The sequence below is a fragment of the Oncorhynchus mykiss genome, chromosome 2 (assembly GCF_013265735.2).
Source record: "Oncorhynchus mykiss isolate Arlee chromosome 2, USDA_OmykA_1.1, whole genome shotgun sequence".
Lineage (NCBI taxonomy): Eukaryota > Metazoa > Chordata > Actinopteri > Salmoniformes > Salmonidae > Oncorhynchus > Oncorhynchus mykiss.
The window spans coordinates 17,857,309-17,871,674 of NC_048566.1; the positions used below are offsets into that span (position 1 = coordinate 17,857,309).

The window sequence follows — 14,366 nt, forward strand, 5'->3', positions numbered from 1 at the left end:
AGAGAGAGAGAAAGAGAGAGAGACAGAGAGACAGAGAGCAAAAGAAAGAGGGAGATAGAGGGGGGAGAGCGAGAGAGTGCGAGAGAGAGAGAGAGAGCAAAAGAAAGAGGGAGATAGAGGGGAGAGAGAGCGAGAGAGAGCAAAAGAAAGAGAGAGAGAAAGAGAGAGAGAGAGAGAGAGAGAGAGAGAGCGAGAGAGCAAAATAAAGAGGGAGATAGAGGGGGGAGAGAGAGAGAGAGAGAGCAAAAGAAAGAGAGAGAGAAAGAGAGCGAGAGAGAGAGAGGGAAATAGAGGGGGGAGAGAGAGAGAGAGACAGAGAGCAAAATAAGAAAGGGAGAGAGGAAGAGAGGGAGCGATAGAGAGGAAGAGAGGAAGAGAGAGAGAGAGAGAGAGAAGGAGAGAGAGAGAGAGAGAGAGGGAGCGAGAGAGGGAGCGAGAGAGAGAAAGAAGAAGAGAGAGAGAGAGTGAGAAGGAGAGAGAGAGAGAGAGAGAGAAGGAGAGAGAGAGAGAGAGAGAGAGAGAGAGAGAGAGGGGGAGCGATAGAGAGAGAGAGAGAGGGGGAGTGGACTGAGTGGTCTAACTGTTATGTTGTAGTCATTCTGTTTGATATGGATGGAAGAGTTGGGGGGGGATTCCAGGCCCCAAGGGTTAATATGGTGTGTGTGTGTCTGTGTGTGGTCATGCGGGGGGTTTGTTCTGAGCCCATGGGGGTTAGTTAGCTATGTTGCCGTGGGTCTTTATGAAAGAGGGTCTTTGCTAAGCCAATGGTTTAGACGAGATATAGGAAATATTCACATTCTGAAAATGTATGTTGATGTATCAATGTGACAGATGAGATTCTTATAAGAAGCTCCTGTATTATCCTGTATGTGTATCTGTCTGACAGTGCTGACAGTCACTATGCAGTAAGTGTACATTAAAGAGGGGAAAGAGAGAGTAACTGTCATTAATCACTATTAACCACTACTTTAATCATTCCCATTCATCCTCCCAGTCTGTCCTCTCTCCATTCTCCAGATGGAACTTTTACACCACACAGTTGGCAGAGAAAGAGAGATAAAAAGAGAGAGAGTGGGAGAGAGAGCGAGAGAGCGAGAAAGAGGGAAAGGGAGAATTCCCCCCCCCCCCCCCCCCCCCCCCCTCTCTTGTCCTCTCTATCAGTCATAGTTATCTTTGAAGGATTAGACTGGAGACAGTAACAGAATGAGAGAGTGAAGAGAGAGAGAAAGGGAGAGAGAGAGGGAGAGAGAGCAAGAGAGAGAGAGAAAGATAGCTAGAGAGAGAGATAGAGAGAGAGAGAGAGAGAGAGAGAGAGAGAGAGGGAGAGAAAGAGAGAGAGAAATAGAGAGAGAGAGAGAGAGAGAGAGAGAGAAAGAGGGAGAGAGAGAGAGACAGACAGACAGACAGACAGACACAGACAGAGAGAGAGAGAGAGAGAAAGAGAGAGAGAGAGAGAGAGAGAGAGAGAGAGAGAGAGAGAGAGAGAGAGAGAGAGAGATGTGCTGCCCCTTATACCCGCTTTCCCTTTTCTGTCCATGCATCTGTCCATCCATATGTCCATGCATCTGTCCATCACTCTGTCCATTCCTCTGTCCATCACTCTTTCCATCCATCTGTCCAACCCTCTGTCCATCACTCTGTCCATCACTCTGTCCATCACTCTGTCCATCCATCTGTCCATCCCTCTGTCCATCACTCTGTCCATCCATCTGTCCATCTCTCTGTCCATCCATCTGTCCATCACTCTGTCCATCACTCTGTCCATCACTCTGTCCATCCCTCTGTCCATCACTCTGTCTATCACTATGCCCATCCATCTGTCCATCACTCTGTCCATTCCTCTGTCCATCCCTCTGTCCATCCCTCTGTCCATCCATCTGTCCATCCATCACTCTGTCCATTCCTCTGTCCATCACTCTTTCCATCCATCTGTCCAACCCTCTGTCCATCACTCTGTCCATCACTCTGTCCATCACTCTGTCCATCCATCTGTCCATCCCTCTGTCCATTCCTCTGTCCATCCCTCTGTCCATCCCTCTGTCCATCCATCTGTCCATCCCTCTGTCCTTCACTCTGTCCATCACTCTGTCCATCCCTCTGTCCATCACTCTGTCCATCACTCTGTCCTCTCTCTCCCTCCCTCCCTCCCTCCCTCCCTCTCTGCTGAGCTTAGTGTTCAGACAGTGTGAACATACGTAGTCTAAATATACTTTCCGGCTGTCGCTGTCCTAAACAAACTCCGGAGAGAGAGAATGAGAGAGGGAGTGAGACAGGAAGTGGGGAGGACGAGTACTCTGAGAGGGGATGAGAGCTGAAAAAAAAACAAACACCTGCACACCCTAACGTCAATACCACAATGCTAACTTTTATAAACTCAGCAAAAAAAGAAACATCCCTTTTTCAGGACCCTGTCTTTCAATGATAATTCGTAAAAATCCAAATAACTTCACAGATCTTCATTGTAAAGGGTTTAAACACAGTTTCCCATGCTTGTTCAATGAACCAAAAACAATTAATGAACATGCACCTGTGGAACGGTCATTTAGACACTAACACAGCTTACAGGCGGTAGGCAATTAAGGTCACAGTTATGAAAACTTAGGACACTAAAGAGGCCTTTCTACTGACTCTGAAAAACACCAAAATAAAGATGCCCAGGGTCCCTGCTCATCTGTGTGAAAGTGCCTTAGGCATGCTGCAAGGAGGCATGAGGACTGCAGATGTGGCCAGGGCAATAAATTGCAATGTCCGTACTGTGAGACACCTAAGACAGCGCTACAGGGAGACAGGACGGACAGCTGATCGTCCTCACAGTGGCAGACCATGTGTAACAACACCTGCACAGGATCGGTACATCTGAACATCACACCTGCGGGACAGGTATAGGATGGCAACAACAACTGCCCGAGTTACACCAGGAATGCACAATCCCTCCATCAGTGCTCAGACTGTCCTCAATAGGCTGAGAAAGGCTGGACTGAGGGCTTGTAGGCCTGATGTAAGGCAGGTCCTCACCAGACATCACCGACAACAACGTTGCCTATGGGCACAAACCCATCGTTGCTGGACCAGACAGGACTGGCAAAAAGTGCTCTTCACTGACAAGTCGCGGTTTTGTCTCACCAGGGGTGATGGTCGGATTCGCGTTTATCGTCGAAGGAATGAACGTTACACCGAGGCCTGTACTCTGTAGTGGGATCGATTTGGAGGTGGAGGGTCCGTCATGGTCTGGGGCGGTGTGTCACAGCATCATCAGACATGTTGTCATTAGAGGCAATCTCAATGCTGTGCGTTACAGGGAAGACATCCTCCTCCCTCATGTGTTACCCTTCCCGCATGCTCATCCTGACATGACCCTCCAGCATGACAATGCCACCAGCCATACTGCTCGTTCTATGAGTGATTTCCTGCAAGACAGGAATGTCAGTGTTCTGCCATGGCCAGCGAAGAGCCCGGATCTCAGTCCCATTGAGCATGTCTGGGTCCTGTTGGATCGGTGGGTGAGGGCTTGAGCCATTCCCCCCAGAAATGTCCAGGAACTTGCAGGTGCCTTGGTGGAGTGGGGTAACATCTCACAGCAAGAACGGGCAAATCTGGTGCAGTCCATGAGGAGGAGATGCACTGCAGTACTTAATGCAGCTGGTGGCCACACCAGATACTGACTGTTACTTTTGATTTTCACCCCCCTTTTATTAAGGGACACCTTATTAGTCACATGTCTGTGAACTTCAGTTGTTGAATCTTGTTATGTTCATACAAATATTCACACGTTAAGATTGCTGAAAATAAACACAGCTGACAGTGAGAGGACGTTTGTTTTTTTGCTGCGTTTACATACTGTAAGAGGAAAGGAATATATGGGAAGTATTTATGTAAATGTGATAGGTACTGTAGTTATTACTGTATGACATAGTTGTATTATAATGAAGCAGGTGCGGTATATGGCCAATATACCACAGCTTATGGCTGTTCTTATGCACGATGCAACGCAGAGTATACCACTACCAATATACCACTACCCTTAGCAGTGGTATATTGGTCATAAACGACAACAACAGGTTACCAATGTAAATAGAACAGTAAACAAGGAGTGTTTCAGCCAATCAGCATCCAGGGTTATACTATACATGTCATGGGATGCTCTACTGTTGATGTTTTTGTGCATGGAATGAACACCATGTTAGTAGTGCTATGAATTGTTGTCATGACTGAATTCTGGAAGGAAATTAAATAAATCACTGTGTAGCTAGCATGTAGTGATATTAACAATAACTATTTACATGAGCAGAATTGATTGACACTACAAGTTAGTTTAAGGGTCAGGTACAGTATATAGTCTGTGTTAATATCCTGTATGTTGAGTTCAGTTGTGTGGAGCAGGAACAGCAGTTAGTAAACACAGACTTCCAGTATGTACACAGAGGAAGTGAGTGGAGTGGTCTGTTGGCAAAGGGACATACTGTATATACACCTGTAAATATATGTACGCTGCGCACACACACACACACACTCACACACACACACACTTACCCAACACACACACACACACACACACACACACACACACACACACACACACACACACACACACACACACTCTAGACACTTATTAGACAAACACTTTAATTATGTTTACTTCAGAGAGATTAATGGTCTTGTAATGTTAGTAATATTACCCACACAACATCTCAAGTGCACACACACACACATCATACCCAACACACACTTACCCCCCCCACGCCCAACACACACACACACACACACACACACACACACACACACACACGCACACAGGGAAAGGCTTTGTCTGTTTGTGCAGACAGCTTGTCTCTCCAGTCCTACCCTGACCATGACTCTTTCAACATAGATATAAGCTCAGTCCACATAGATCAGCCCTACCCTGACCATGAATCTTTCAACATAGATATAAGCTCAGTCCACATAGATCAGCCCTACCCTGACCATGACTCTTTCAACATAGATATAAGCTCAGTCCACATAGATCAGCCCTACCCTAACCATGACTCTTTCAACATAGATATAAGCTCAGTCCACATAGATCAGTCCTACCCTGACCATGAATCTTTCAACATAGATATAAGCTCAGTCCACATAGATCAGCCCTACCCTAACCATGATTTCTCTCGACATAGATATACAGCCTTAGTCCTCATAAAGCAGCCCTACCCTGACCATGACTCTCTCTCATCATAGATATACAGCCTCAGTCCACATAGATCAGCCCTACCCTGACCATTACTCACTCTCATCATAGCTATACAGCCTCAGTCCACATAGATCAGCCCTACCCTAACCATGACTCTCTCTCAGCATAGATATACGGCCTCAGTCCACATAGATCAGCCCTACCCTAACCATGACTCTCTCTCATCACAGCTATACAGCCTCAGTCTACATACTGTAGATCAGATCAGGTCAGGTTATTTGGGGCAGCAGGTAGCCTAGTGGTTAGAGCATTGGACCAATAACCGAAAGGTTGCTTGATCGAATCCCCAAGGTAAAAATCTGTCGTTCTGCCCCGGAACAAGGCAGTTAACCCACTGTTCCTAGGCCGTCATTGTAAATTAGAATTTGTTCTTAACTGACTTGCCTAGTTAAATAAAGGTTAAATAAAAACATTTGGTGAGGAAAAACTCCTGGCTTCAATCAGATAAACAATAGAGCCAGATAGCCTACAGGTTAGAGAGAAGGACCAATAGCCAGTGGGTTGTTGGGTCAAAATCCAGAAGCCTTCTGTTGTTGTTAAGCAGCAACACACTCCAGTCCACAGGCACTAGACTGAGGCCCTGTGCTGCCTCCAGCCTCTCTAACATGCTATGTGTTGTGTTCTAGATCTCTGGTCTCATAGATCAGTGGTTTTATAGCTCTACACTTCCTGGTCTATGTAGCTCTATGATGTCATAGTTCTGTCAGCAGAGGGGCTGTACTGCCAACTGATACAGCGGTCACATTTACACACACTAGCACTCAGGACAATTTACATGGTAGTTTTCCCAGACACACACACACACACACACACACACACACACACACACACACACACACACACACAGGCTCGCGGAAACACACACATATGCATTAATCTGTCAGGACAGTGACAAATTCTTGATGATATCATTCTACAGCTGTCTCTCTTTCCCTCCTCTCCCCCCATTCCTGTTTTTCCCTTCGCTCACTTAATCCCTATGTACAGTGCCTTGCGAAAGTATTCGGCCCCCTTGAACTTTGCGACCTTTTGCCACATTTCAGGCTTCAAACATAAAGATATAAAACTGTATTTTTTTGTGAAGAATCAACAACAAGTGGGACACAATCATGAAGTGGAACGACATTTATTGGATATTTCAAACTTATTTAACAAATTTAAAAACTGAAAAATTGGGCGTGCAAAATTATTCAGCCCCTTTACTTTCAGTGCAGCAAACTCTCTCCAGAAGTTCAGTGAGGATCTCTGAATGATCCAATGTTGACCTAAATGACTAATGATGATAAATACAATCCACCTGTGTGTAATCAAGTCTCCGTATAAATGCACCTGCACTGTGATAGTCTCAGAGGTCCGTTAAAAGCGCAGAGAGCATCATGAAGAACAAGGAACACACCAGGCAGGTCCGAGATACTGTTGTGAAGAAGTTTAAAGCCGGATTTGGATACAAAAAGATTTCCCAAGCTTTAAACATCCCAAGGAGCACTGTGCAAGCGATAATATTGAAATGGAAGGAGTATCAGACCACTGCAAATCTACCAAGACCTGGCCGTCCCTCTAAACTTTCAGCTCATACAAGGAGAAGACTGATCAGAGATGCAGCCAAGAGGCCCATGATCACTCTGGATGAACTGCAGAGATCTACAGCTGAGGTGGGAGACTCTGTCCATAGGACAACAATCAGTCGTATATTGCACAAATCTGGCCTTTATGGAAGAGTGGCAAGAAGAAAGCCATTTCTTAAAATATCCATAAAAAGTGTTGGTTAAAGTTTGCCACAAACCACCTGGGAGACACACCAAACATGTGGAAGAAGGTGCTCTGGTCAGATGAAACCAAAATTGAACTTTTTGGCAACAATGCAAAACGTTATGTTTGGCGTAAAAGCAACACACCATCCCCACTGTCAAACATGGTGGTGGCAGCATCATGGTTTGGGCCTGCTTTTCTTCAGCAGGGACAGGGAAGATGGTTAAAATTGATGGGAAGATGGATGGAGCCAAATACAGGACAATTCTGGAAGAAAACCTGATGGAGTCTGCAAAAGACCTGAGACTGGGACGGAGATTTGTCTTCCAACAAGACAATGATCCAAAACATAAAGCAAAATCTACAATGGAATGGTTCAAAAATAAACATATCCAGGTGTTAGAATGGCCAAGTCAAAGTCCAGACCTGAATCCAATCGAGAATCTGTGGAAAGAACTGAAAACTGCTGTTCACAAATGCTCTCCATCCAACCTCACTGAGCTCGAGCTGTTTTGCAAGGAGGAATGGGAAAAAATGTCAGTCTCTCGATGTGCAAAACTGATAGAGACATACCCCAAGCGACTTACAGCTGTAATCACAGCAAAAGGTGGCGCTACAAAGTATTAACTTAAGGGGGCTGAATAATTTTGCACGCCCAATTTTTCAGTTTTTGATATGTTAAAAAAGTTTGAAATATCCAATAAATGTCGTTCCACTTCATGATTGTGTCCCACTTGTTGTTGATTCTTCACAAAAAAATACAGTTTTATATCTTTATGTTTGAAGCCTGAAATGTGGCAAAAGGTCGCAAAGTTCAAGGGGGCCAAATACTTTCGCAAGGCACTGTATGTTTATAATTGTCCTCTCTCTTCCCCATCTCTCGTTCTTTCTTTTCTTTTCTCTCTTTCCCCAAATCTCTGTTTACAGTTGTCTCCCTCTCCCTCTCTCTAGTTCGGTCCTAAAACAAAGACAACTTCTCACTCACACACATTCTAACACTCTCTCACATTCCAACACTCTCTCACATTCTCTCATTCTGTCCAACAAATACACATGCGCACGCACACACACTCTCCCTTAATCTTGTCTCACTGTCCCCTCTCTCCCTCCTGCCCTCCTTCTCTCCGTCTTTATCTCACTCAGTAGGAATCTCTCTGCTCAGTCAGTGATGGGAGGAGAAAGAAAGTGAACGAGGGATGTTGGACAAATGAGAGGGAAATCAGAGGGGGGAATGTTTTGTGAGAACAAGGGTATATAGAGTTCTCTCTCTCTCTCTCTACCAATCAGAATGTGAGTTGCAGTGGATTGGGCAGGCTTAAACAATCATATACACAACAACTACATACACATTAACAAGTGCGTGTGCATGTGTGTGTGTCTGTACGTCTGTGTGTGTGAATGTGTGTGTGCGTGTGTGTGTGTAACTTACCCTCAGTGAAAGGTTCCCAGTCATACAGTCTGCCCATAAACTCCTGGTTGTTGTAGGAAGCACACTGCTCTGCTCTGGAGTCTGCACCTCCTACACATACCTAACAGACGGAGGGAGGGAGGGAGGGAGGGAGGGAGGGAGGGAGGGAGGGAGGGAGGGAGGGAGGGAGGGAGGGAGGGAGAAATGCATGTCAGTACTGTAGATCCCAAGTATTGACAATTGAGGCTATAATATCATGCCTAACCCTAAGGCTGGCCAGTACACTCGGTGGATGGAGAAACAGAAAAGGGAGAGAGGAAAATGAAGAGTTATAATCGACAGAGAAGAAGAGATGGGAGAGAGTCATACAAATTAAGAGGGCAAGCGTAAAATAGGAGAGAGGTATTAGTCAGACACACACACACACACACACACACTATTGTCTCATGATCGCTCTGACATTTGGCCGATGCACTAAGCAGCATATGGAAATAATAGACTCTCTGGGATCAGCCACACACACATAAATCCACCCAGCTTTTCTATCCAACACTGAGCTGTGTGTCTGAGTGTGTGTCTGAGTGTGTATCTGAGTGTGTGTGTGTAAGTGTGTCTATGCACGTGCGAGTCAGGCCAATAGAGAAGTACTGGAGACAGTTTGATCATTCTGAAGGGAGTGAGGAGAGTGAAACTACAGTTGGAGACCTGATATATTTCTCCAATAGAGGAACAGTGCAGATCATAGTACTACCTGTAAATCACTTTAACCCCCAGAGGGACACACCCAGAAAGCACTAATAAAGAGGGCAGAAGGAGTTCAGTTACTAAGTGACAGTACTTACTCACAGTGTTAATACTAGAAACGCCTGAAGCCTTCGGCATGTCTCTGTATGTCTCTCTCAAATGTCAATATGCCTTGTATACTGTTGTTCAGGTTAGTTATCATTGTTTTAGTTTACAATGGAGCCCCTAGTTCCACTCTTTATACCTCTGATACCTCCTTTGTCCCACCTCCCACACATGTGGTGATCTCACCCATTACAACCAGCATGTCCAGAGATACAACCTCTCTTATCATGATCCAGTGCCTGGGTCCTACTCCGCTGTACCCGCATCCCACCATACCCCTGTCTGCGCATTATGCCCTGAATATATTCTACCATGCCCAGAAATCTGCTCCTTTTATTCTTTGTCCCCAACGCTCTAGACCACCAGTTTTGATAGCCTTTAGCCACACCCTCATTACTACTCCTCCTCTGTTCCGCGGGTGATGTGGAGTTAAACCCAGGCCCTGCATGTCCCCAGGCACCCTCATTTGTTGACTTCTGTGATCGAAAAAGCCTTGGTTTCATGCATGTCAACATCAGAAGCCTCCTCCCTAAGTTTGTTTTACTCACTGCTTTAGCACACTCTGCTAACCCTGATGTCCTTGCCGTGTCTGAATCCTGGCTCAGGAAGGCCACCAAAAATTCGGAGATTTCCATACCCAACTATAACATTTTCCGTCAAGATAGAACTGCCAAAGGGGGAGGAGTTGCAGTCTACTGCAGAGATAGCCTGCAAAGTAACTTTCCAGGTCCATACCCAAACAGTTCGAACTACTAATTTGAAAAATTAATCTCTCCAGAAATAAGTCTCTCACTGTTGCTGCCTGCTACCGACCCCCCTCAGCTCCCAGCTGTGCCCTGGACACCATTTGTGAATTGATTGCCCCCCATCTAGCTTCAGAGTTTGTTCTGTTAGGTGACCTAAACTGGGATATGCTTAATACTCTTAATACACAAATCATCAAGGAACCCACCAGGTACAACCCTAAATCTGTAAACAAGGGCACCCTCATAGACGTCATCCTGACCAACTGGCCCTCCAAATACACCTACAAATACAAAAATGCAGAACTAAGAACAGATATAGTCCTTGGTTCACTCCAGACCTGACTGCCCTCGACCAGCACAAAGACATCCTGTGGCGGACTGCAATAGCATCGAAGAGTCCCCGCGATATGCAACTGTTCAGGGAAGTCAGGAACCAATACACGCAGTCAGTCAGGAAAGCAAAGGCCAGCTTCTTCAGGCAGAAATTGGCATCCTGTAGCTCTAACTCCAAAAAGTTCTGGGGCACTGTGAAGTCCATGCAGAACAAGAGCACCTCCTCCCAGCTGCCCACTGCACTGAGGCTAGGTAACACGGTCACCACCGATAAATCCATGATTATCGAAAACTTCAACAAGCATTTCTCAACAGCTGGCCATGCATTCCTCCTGGCTACTCCAACCTCGGCCAACAGCCCCCCCCCCCCGCAGCTACTCGCCCAAGCCTCTCCAGGTTCTCCTTTACCCAAATCCAGATAGCAGATGTTCTGAAAGAGCTGCAAAACCTGGACCCGTACAAATTAGCTGGGCTTGACAATCTGGACCCTCTATTTCTGAAACTATCCGCCGCCGTTATCGCAACCCCTATTACCAGCCTGTTCAACCTCTCTTTCATATCGTCTGAGATCCCCAAGGATTGGAAAGCTGCCGCAGTCATCCCCCTCTTCAAAGGGGGAGACACCCTGGACCCAAACTGTTACAGACCTATATCCATCCTGCCCTGCCTATCTAAGGTCTTCGAAAGCCAAGTCAACAAACAGGTCACTGACCATCTCGAATCTCACCGTACCTTCTCCGCTGTGCAATCTGGTTTCCGAGCCGGTCATGGGCGCACCTCAGCCACGCTCAAGGTACTAAACGATATCATAACCGCCATCGATAAAAGACAGTACTGTGCAGCCATCTTCATTGACCTTGCCAAGGCTTTCGACTCTGTCAATCACCATATTCTTATCGGCAGACTCAGTAGCCTCAGTTTTTCTGATGACTGCCTTGCCTGGTTCACCAACTACTTTGCAGACAGAGTTCAGTGTGTCAAATCGGAGGGCATGCTGTCCGGTCCTTTGGCAGTCTCTATGGGGGTGCCACAGGGTTCAATTCTCGGGCCGACTCTTTTCTCTGTATATATCAATGATGTTGCTCTTGCTGCGGGCGATTCCCTGATCCACCTCTACGCAGACGACACCATTCTGTATACTTCCGGCCCGTCCTTGGACACTGTGCTATCTAACCTCCAAACGAGCTTCAATGCCATACAACACTCCTTCCGTGGCCTCCAACTGCTCTTAAACGCTAGTAAAACCAAATGCATGCTTTTCAACCGTTCACTGCCTGCACCCGCACGCCCGACTAGCATCACCACCCTGGATGGTTCCGACCTAGAATATGTGGACATCTATAAGTACCTAGGTGTCTGGCTAGACTGTAAATTCTCCTTCCAGACTCATATCAAACATCTCCAATCTAAAATCAAATCTAGAGTCGGCTTTCTATTCCGCAACAAAGCCTCCTTCACTCACGCCGCCAAACTTACCCTAGTAAAACTGACTATCCTACCGATCCTCGACTTCGGCGATGTCATCTACAAAATAGCTTCCAACACTCTACTCAGCAAACTGGATGCAGTTTATCACAGTGCCATCCGTTTTGTTACTAAAGCACCTTATACCACCCACCACTGTGACCTGTATGCTCTAGTCGGCTGGCCCTCGCTACATATTCGTCGCCAGACCCACTGGCTACAGGTCATCTACAAGTCCATGCAAGGTAAAGCTCCGCCTTCTCTCAGTTCACTGGTCACGATGGCAACACCCACCCACAGCACGTGCTCCAGCAGGTGTATCTCACTGATCATCCCTAAAGCCAACACCTCATTTGGCCGCCTTTCCTTCCAGTTCTCTGCTGCCTGTGACTGGAACGAATTGCAAAAATCGCTGAAGTTGGAGACTTTTATCTCCCTCATAAACTTCAAACATCTGCTATCTGAGCAGCTAACCGATCGCTGCAGCTGTACATAGTCTATCGGTAAATAGCCCACCCAATTTTACCTACATCATCCCCATTCTGTTTTTATTTATTTACTTTTCTGCTCTTTTGCACACCAAAATCTCTACCTGTACATGACCATCTGATAATTTATCACTCCAGTGTTAATCTGCAAAATTGTAACTATTCGCCTACCTCCTCATGCCTTTTGCACACAATGTATATAGACTCTCTTTTTTTCTACTGTGTTATTGACTTGTTCATTGTTTACTCCATGTGTAACTCTGTGTTGTCTGTTCACACTGCTATGCTTTATCTTGGCCAGGTCGCAGTTGTAAATTATAACTTGTTCTCAACTAGCCTACCTGGTTAAATAAAGGTGAAATAAAAATAAATAAAAAATGCTTCGGTTCAGCCTTCACCTAGCCGAGGACCAAACAAAGGTGCTCTCGTACCCCCTTAAAAGACCTTTGCGAAAAAACTGCAATAGTACTGTTTGTCCGTCATGAGACGCCGTAGCCAGTATACACTTCCTCAAAATAGTCAGAATTACTGTTTTTCCCAATTGTTTACACACTAAAATTGGAACTTGAAACGCAATCACCGAAACCTGAAACTCATGTACCCAATCACTGAAACCAAGTCTGTAAAATTGCAAGCAGAATTCCTGCTTTACACTTTTCAATTCTAAATCACATAGTGATTTTGCAAAACACTACACACATTTCTCTACGTTAGGCTCAACATTAAAAATGAAATTATCTTCAGTCCCTTTGGAAAGCAACTTCAATCACAATGCCAAGCTCTATACACCAATTGGAAACACTCACTCCTCACAGCTGTAAACACTCGCTGCTAAATGGTTCACTTAGAAATCAGAACTTTAGCACTATAAAAGGCCACAGATGAGCTCTCCTGTTTTGGAGGAAAATGGAAGTCAATGGTGAATCAAGAGCTAGAGCTAGAGCTAGAGGAGGAGGAGGAGGAGGAGGAGGAGGACACGGACGGACAGTTGTCTCAGATGAGATCAGGGCCACATTGGTTGACCATGTGCTCAACCATGGATTGAGTATGAGGGATGCTGGGCAGAGTTCAGCTCAACCTGAGCTGCTACACGGTTGCATCTATCATCCGTACATTCAGAAATGACAACCGGTAAGTTACCTACCATCTACACTATGCTCTTTATGTATACTGCAGTCCGACATACCAGTAGGCCTATGTTACTCAGTGATTGTTTCCCAACGTTACAGTAATGTCATTTGATATTGAAATAAACTAGATTATTTTAGCTTACTGTAGCCAATCATATCATATTTGTGGATCTTCTGCAGAACTGAGAGACGGCCAGGCCATGGTAGAAGACACCGGCTGTTCACACCAGAACTGAGAGATAGCCAGGCCATGGTAGAAGACACCGGCTGTTCACACCAGAACAGGAGATGGCCAGGCCATGGTAGAAGACACCGGCTGTTCACACCAGAACAGGAGAGATGGCCAGGCCATGGTAGAAGACACCGTCTATTCACACCAGAACAGGAGAGATGGCCAGGCCATGGTAGAAGACACCGGCTGTTCACACCAGAACTGAGAGACGGCCAGGCCATGGTAGAAGACACCGGCTGTTCACACCAGAACTGAGAAACGGCCAGGCCATGGTAGAAGACCATGTGTTGAACACATCATGAACCTACTGCTGGGATATTCATAGTGTTTTGTGTTGAGCACATCATAAACCTACTGCTGGGATATTCATAGTAGTGTTTTGTGTTGAACACATCATAAACCTACTGGTGGGATATTCAGTGTTTTGTGTTGAACACATCATAAACCTACTGCTGGGATATTCAGTGTTTTGTGTTGAACACATCATAAACCTACTGCTGGGATATTCATAGTGTTTTGTGTTGAATACATCATAAACCTACTGCTGGGATATTCATAGTGTTTTGTGTTGAGCACATCATAAACCTACTGCTGGGATATTCAGTGTTTTGTGTTGAACACATCATAAACCTACTGCTGGGATATTCAGTGTTTTGTGTTGAACACATCATAAACATACTGCTGGGATATTCATAGTGTTTTGTGTTGAACACATCATAAACCTACTGCTGGGATATTCA

At 45.7% G+C, this 14,366-nt stretch overlaps 1 protein-coding gene across 2 annotated transcripts in view; it reads right to left on the reverse strand.

Annotated features, from left to right (window-relative positions):
• The window catches only part of LOC118938160 (ADAMTS-like protein 4), a 109,809-nt gene that overhangs the window by 47,333 nt on the left and 48,110 nt on the right, over nt 1-14,366 (reverse strand). For both annotated transcript variants that reach the window (XM_036939944.1, XM_036939936.1), the window contains exon 5: nt 8,406-8,505. In XM_036939944.1, coding sequence (XP_036795839.1) covers nt 8,406-8,505 — 100 coding nt within the window. The remainder of the gene's footprint in view (nt 1-8,405; nt 8,506-14,366) is intronic.